This window comes from Anneissia japonica, unplaced genomic scaffold (assembly GCF_011630105.1).
Source record: "Anneissia japonica isolate Jap-2015-1 unplaced genomic scaffold, ASM1163010v1 scaffold287778_len1315358_cov176, whole genome shotgun sequence".
Lineage (NCBI taxonomy): Eukaryota > Metazoa > Echinodermata > Crinoidea > Comatulida > Comatulidae > Anneissia > Anneissia japonica.
Window position 1 is genome coordinate 59513 of NW_022702824.1, and position 7739 is coordinate 67251.

General features: G+C 33.9%; 1 protein-coding gene across 4 annotated transcripts in view; it reads right to left on the reverse strand.

Annotated features, from left to right (window-relative positions):
- Positions 1-1494: 1494 nt before the first annotated feature.
- Positions 1495-7739, reverse strand: part of LOC117104071 — a 7990-nt gene continuing 1745 nt past the window's right edge. For 2 of the 4 annotated variants that reach the window (XM_033244729.1, XM_033244733.1), the window contains exons 2-3: positions 6091-6328; positions 1495-3836 (exon numbers count right to left, since the gene is read on the reverse strand). In XM_033244729.1, the coding sequence (XP_033100620.1) occupies positions 3401-3836; positions 6091-6257 (603 nt within the window). In that variant the 5' untranslated portion in view covers positions 6258-6328 and the 3' untranslated portion in view covers positions 1495-3400. Of the gene's footprint in view, positions 3837-6090; positions 6341-6492; positions 6640-7739 lie in introns of those variants that run through there. The other 2 variants (XM_033244732.1, XM_033244730.1) reach the window with 2 other exon arrangements.

Consider the following 7739-nt stretch of genomic DNA (forward strand, 5'->3'; position numbering starts at 1 on the left):
GTTTTACACAGAGCATGTTCTTACAGATAATTAAGGCTTTTAATAAGCAAAAGATGCTCAATAGCAAAAATGGCAGTTGATAGAAGGTAGACTTTATGTACATAGTGTTTTCGTGATGATTAATGAGGGTGCATTTCAACCATACCTTTAGAGGGTTGGCCAATTTTAGTGATAGCTGGCGAAATAAAAACTTAGCAACAAAAAATAGATATTTAGATTATCTGTAAAAGTCGAAAATAAATCATAGGGTACCGCCAGAAAATAATAATAATAATAATAATAATAATAATAATAATAATAATAATAATAATAATAATAATAATAATAATAATAATAAAAGACAGACTTCAAACTACAAAAATATTCAAATTGATTACCAACCAATTAAAACATGCACAAAGAACATCGGAAACAATTTACGTATGCGTCTTTATTGAGTAAGGAAGGTTTTTCTTGACTAACTTACCTAAAACATAAAGTGCAATAGTTTATATCACGTCTGATAAGCAAAAATGTTTTGGCTGGTATAATTCGTGCAGAAGTATAAATTTTTATATAATTTATGTATTGTTAGGATATGATATTTGGATAATGGATATTTTCTATTTTGTTCGTACTTGGTTGTTATGTTTCGTTAAAACCGATAATTTAATTGCTCATGCATTCATTCAAAGTATCGAAGCTTATGAATAAATTCGTCAGTTTTATTATTATATAGTTCAACAATTGTATTTACATTCTATATCATGCTTTTATTCTTACACTCTTAGTGCATATTGTATGTGTATGTATGTATATATTATGCATTTGGCCTATAATTTGTATGTGTTAATTGTATGTTAAATGCGTGCTTATGTGTGCTCTTTCTTAGGAACAACATAAAATAAATAGTGTCTCAGTACTTGATACAGACTTGAGGTTGAGAACGGAAGACGACCAATGATAACACGATGCGCTGTGATTGTTTGGCGATTATGCTAGAGAAGTACGATGGGCCTATTCATTTTAGTTTGAAGTGTCCAAGCAGTATTAGTGGTAGTAGCAAACAGCAACAGTGGTAGTAATTGTGACATTATGTGACATTGTAATATTGTATAATGTTTGTTTAAATAAAGTTTTTTGTAGCAGCTTAAAAAATGCTTTGAAATATTTCCTAGTATAAATTGCTACTACAAGAGGAGTTACCGGTATAATTTCTTCATTGAGACCACCAGATGATGGTCAGTCTAGCAGTCTGCACTACGCATGATGATTTAATCACTCTGACGTACGTACGTAGTGCCTGTTTTAAATCCTTATAATGGAAGCTTGTTAAATCCTTATAATGAAACTGACTAAAGTAATGTGACTTGTTGAACATAATCTGACAGAATGTATGGCAAGAATGCTGCGGTTGGCAGAATGTCATTGTATAACATTGCTCTTGACATAGCAAAACTTTCCACAGAGAATGTTACAAAGGATTGTTGAAAGAAAGAAAAAATAGGAAAACACTGTCAATTCGCCTCTATTTTATTAGTCAAACTTTGAAGCCAGTCGACCACATCGGTAACTCTTGACAACATAATATTCTACAAGTGCATTGCCTAAATCACCACCAGAATTACCACCCCACTAGAAATCAAAAGACAGATAAAGTTTTTAGTGCGGTCCTACTGGTGGTAATTTAGGCAAATACACTGGCAGGCAATATCCTACTCCTTTGCGAATGGTGTGCATGTCGTTTGAAGTAAATGTCAAATGATGATGAAATGCGACAAACGTGACATGACTATAGGTGCTTACCGTATAGTCTTTCTTTCGATCAATGTTTCTTTACACTTGTGATGAAATGAAGCACTGGCTTTTTCCTCAGTTTAATATTATACTTAATAATTCATAAAGTGCAAATTAAATTGGGAAGAAGACAGCGTTTTCAGAGACTTGACTCCTAATGAATAGGCAGTTACGTATTCTCAGCAACACCAAGCTTTAATTAATAATTAATAAAGTCTTCCGTCGTATTGCTGGTACTATTGGGACAGTTTGGGATTGGGAATCTTATGATGATGATAACCAATAATTTACATTCAGTTAGAATCTCAAAAGGTAATGCTTTAAATCATCGGTTTTCATGTACCTATTAATAGGTCCATGGTTATTTACTTAAAATTCAATTAATGATTCGCGTATTTTAAACCGCAGATAGGCTGTGACCATAAATAGACACAAATCGAGATGGGAATCAGTGATCTAGACATAGTTGGTAGGCGTATATTTATAACACACTTGATGAAGCAACATGTTGGCGAAAACTTGTGTAATAAATTAAAGTAAGTCAATAAGGTACAACTCGTGTTTTAAGCAGGTCCACATATTTGTTAAACAAATACAAAGTGAACAACACTCTCAGTATATGTATATGCTTCATTTGTACGGCATAGATTTTGAACAATGTTGTTTTGCGCACACCAGTAAACTACTCTAAATAATCACTTCAAAATTTTCGGAATGGATTACTAATGCTCCAAAAGATCATGGCCCTGGGGTTTTTCAAGAAGCTTAGGCTTAAGATATATCTGCGAACAGATTAGGAAGACACTACTTGACGATTTTACAGGCCAGATCTAGGCTCACGAAGTGACTTCCAGAACGAAAATAACACTATTATTAACTATCATACTGTCATCCTTGCTCTTTACTTTTATACTCATCGAATTGTATGTTAATACCAACCAACTTAAAGGTCTGAATACTCTTTCTGAGGTTCAACAAACAGTGCAGACATACGTAAACGTGTATATTTGTGGGACATGCAAGTAATCCATGTCTTATTGTGATTGTTAGGTTTGACCTGACACTACAAAAAGGGCTATTACTTTACAAGACGGATTATACATTAACTTAAAAAATGTTCTACTTATCACTCAAATAGGCCTACAATGTTTTATTCGGATTGTAGGAAATTGTAACACCAATATGTTAAAAGTTTAGGTCATTCATTATTATTAGAACACTTAACTTATATTAAAATTTAGCAGATTGTTAACATAACTACATAAAATAATTCATATTTTTTTTAATATTATGCGCATGAAAATAATAAAAGAAATTAAAGAGTTCTATCTGTAGCTCAGGTCATTTACTCATCGAGCTAATAAATGAATTAGTAATTTATTGAATTTCAATAAAACAATTAAATAAATATTGAAAATAAGCCTAAGAATTTTAAATAAACCAAATTGTGTTCATAAGTTTTGTTTAAAATGTAAAAAACCACTCTTTAAATATTTATTTAATTGTAGTGTTAATAATAAATAAATAACTATAAAACTGATAAAAAATCATGAGATCATAATGAACCAACGCTCTTCATCATTATGATGTAAATTGAATTATATGTGCTGGGCTATGCCTGAATTCACTTGTAATAGTACGATGACCCAGGAGCATAGCAAGGCGGTCGATAGTTATGTTGTGTGGATCCAGTCGGTTGCGGTACAGCTGGCTCGGAATATAAAAGCGGATGGCCACTCGGGTTGTAATAGTCATTCGTATATCCATTCGAGGACTCAAAATATTTATCGTTATCAAATTCTTCGTAATAGCTCGGCGGTGCCGACGGTGCAGAATCTATATGCCGGTTGTACTCACGAATAACTCTAAAATTATTGCCGTTGTACTCATGTGGTTTAGTGAGCCTGACTTCAGGTGTAAGGGACTGCTGTCGTATAAGGTATAAGTTATCTTCATCTGTGTTCAAATATAAATATTCACAGCATAACAATCCAACAATTACTAGCAATATTACACTAGCGCCAAGAATCAGTAGGTAATCCACGTAATATACCATTGGGCTGAAAAATAAACAAATTGATAGCTCTTAAGTCCACTGTTTATGATTTTCCTTTCTTTGGAACTATGCCTATCATATATTAGCAATCCTTAACCATATCCCCTTACTATAATCATATATAATAGTATAATCATCATCGGTCATCTTATTAATTTGCTTAATGATATTAATATATCATCATTATTTTCAACCACGTTTGAGCGTCAGTCATATGTAAATGACGTGATAATATAATTGTTTTCAAAAACTTAATTAATTTTGGTTATGGAAACCTTCAATGCGGTCTACGACAATGGCCATTCAAGATATCTAGGCTTACATTATTAATCTATAAATTCCAAGGCGCAAACGAAATTTCTAAAAAAGCACGTTCATATAGGGTATTGAAGGGAACACCACGCCGTCACAAATGCCTACGCAGCACATAGGTTATCGATATGCTATTTCACTATTAATTTTTATAACCATTATGGCATTGATGATTGAAATTATATAGTGACAGGCTTTGTCACTGATGTCTACAATTACTTGGCAGTGAGCACGAGATAGTAAGTTCAGGTACGGTCGCCTTGAGAGTGGGCTCATAAAGCAAGACCATTGACAAACCATGGTTTGGTACGGTGAAGTGTTGTTAACTAACTATCAATTCGTTCATTCTGTAGGTCAATGTCGAATAACGTACTGTGACGTAAGACATTCGTCACTCAGCGAAGTAACGTGTATTACCTATTAGGCCATAATTTAGTTATGCTGAACGACCAGTTTCTTTATTAGTATTTTCATAATATTAAAGCATTACAATGTAATTTTTATTAATAGTATACAAGCACAGGTACTGGATCTGCTTTTGTAAGGCGGAGTAAAATGAGTCAGGTTAGGGTCAATGTACGATATGCTACGGTATGAGATCTCGACACTCGGAATCCATATTTGATTGAACATGGCTCCGATACGGTCAAAAGGTTCGTTTTTATTATTTTTTTTTTTATTTGATTATTTTTATTTTATTTTATTTATTTATTTATTTATTTTTCTTTTGCATTTTGAAACACTCCCACCACCACCACTACCACTAGTAACACCGTTACTCCTTCAATTTCTGTTACGTTTGAGCGATGGTGGAACGTTCTATGTCATTCTCTGGTCTGGTTTGCTTTATTGGTCCCAACTGAGTTCGAAGTCCAATATAATAAATATTATTATTACTATTATTTTTTTATTATTATGATCATCATCATTATTAATATTATTTGCATTATTAGGCCTAATATCACTACCATTGACATTATCATTATTATTATTATTATTATTATTATTATTATTATTATTATTATAGGCATATCATCGCTAATAAAATACTTGCAATTCTACACATATTAGGCTTATCATGTCAACTAGGGCCTACTAAATTGATTATACCACCATGGCCTAACTGTAGGTCTACACCTTGATTTGATTTGATTTATTTACATCTTAAATATATATATATATATATATATATATATATATATATATATATAAAAACATTTAATTAATTAAATGTAAAAAGATCAATCAATGAATGGATTTATAAGGCGCATGATACAGCAGTCTCTATGCGCCAATAAAAAAAAAGACCAATGAAAGTGAAACAAGCAAGCAAGGTGGGTGCGAGACCAGGTGCCGTTAGGGAAGAGTCAGTGTGCCGTTCTTCCGCACTTTGAGGGCTAGCCGACCGACCCGCGTAAACATAATTCACAGGATCACCGTGCCAACCCATTCCCTAACAACACCTGGATACGACCGACTCAAGAAAAAAATAATTAAATAAAATGGCCGATAAATTATGAGTAAGCTGAGTCAAAGAGATGTGATTTCAGTTGTTTTTTAAAAATAGTAAGAGATGGCATCAAAGGCTCTTTCACCATACGTTTTTAGTCTGCAAGGCGGTACAAACAGAATTGACGAGCTTGTCGTTGACCTCAGGGACCATGTGCATGTGCTTGATCGAAGTTTGATCAGATCGGAAACTAAAAATATTCGGAAACTAAAATATTTAATCTTAAAATACAATAGAACCGTTTGATACCATACCGTATCAAAAATTCAAGAAAAGTATCGAAAACCTGCAAGAAAATTTGTTTTAAGGCAATAAGCATATCAACAAGTAAACGGCAAAAAAACATGAAACAGCAGGAACAACAAAGTGAGATGCATGGATAGCCCATGAAAGTCCCCGTGTACGTGTGTGTCCTCAACCTCAACCTATAGTTTACCTTTCAGTCCGGTATCCCCAATGGTCTCCTTCCGCGTTTACCGATTCTGGAACGCAGCACATACCGCTTCCATAGCTGTCAACGCAACAGGATGTTTTAGAAACGTCCCCGTATTGAGAAGGGCAAATATAATATTCACCGTCGCTGACGCACTCCGAATACGTCATCGTTGCTCATGTGGACAGAGACATTGGTAGACGATCAGAAACCAGTCAAAACACATCACACCAACACTGACCTACAAAAGAAACTACATTTGTACACAACTTATTTCGTCTTAGACAACATTTTAAAGGAAGGATACAATATACAGTATAACACACAGGCAATTAAAAGAACCGGTAAACTACCAGCCGTTATGGAATTTTGTCCAATTTAGGTCTCAAATATTTATAACCGTACCGTATATCAACAGGATATGAAACCATGATCCTCAATTTGAAAGGCATGGATTTCATCCACTGTAAATTCCACTCATGTTGATTGCTCTCTGCTTATAATTTTTTTATGTTTAATCACATGGTAGGTCCTCACCCCAGATACCACTATGAATACTTCCTGTGATGCATAAATCCCTAATCGCATACATAATACTGTCGTGCACAATGGCATTGTCATTATAATAAGCCTAATTAATTATAATCATAACAATAAATTTGTTAATATGCAGCAGTGTATTTTACAACTATTACTGCACTTCATTTTAAATTCTTGTGCAGTATTGTGAATTAAAAAACGCCCTTGATAAGTATTATTTTTATAAATATACCAGCATGTTATGAAATCATATATTATTATAAAGTTACATATCCTGGAATGGTTTATTTACGTTCATATAATAGCACGGATGACAAAAGATAATGAAAAACGAGACAGGGCGTTTGTAATAATTTTATACACCTTAATACACGTACAATCAATACAGGATGGAATGATTGTTAATACACAAAAAGCCGAGCACAAACTTTATCTTACGATGACAGTCGGGCGGTCGGGAAGGTCGTACGACCCCACCCCCCTCTCAAAAATTTTCAAAGGTCCACATTTTTTCCAAAAACATTTTTTTCTAGGGCCTTTTCACAATGACATTAATGAAAAAGCATTGTTGATGTACCAGCAATGGGTCCACAGACCTTGCCAATTACGTGACGTAATCTATCTCAATTCCAGCAATTCTGAAACTGAGCCTGCCATCCACTTCAAGCAAATTATATTGACATTTTAATCACATCTTGCTGTTATTTCATTGTAAAAAGGTCTAAAAAATTATGATCACGACCCACCCAGAAAAAATCCTTGATACACCCCTGTTTTATGTTTGGCGACGCCGTTTGATAATTATCTGTGGGATTTTGAGCGAATCGTCAATAAAGGTGGTTTTTATTCGCGCGACACGAAAACTGCATAATGAATAAACTCGCGTGAGCGCTTCCTTTCCATCCACTTACATGGTTATCAGTTTTGACTCGTACATGGGATAGGTTAGGCTTACGTTTTTATGTATGTAATTCACACTTTTGATTCCTAAAGCTGCTAGCATTGAAGGTGGGTATTTTCAATTTTTTAAGTTTATGTGGATTAGCAGTTTGTTAACCCTATTGCGTATGTGGTCATTGATGATTCCATTTTGGCTGCGAGCAGTAACATTC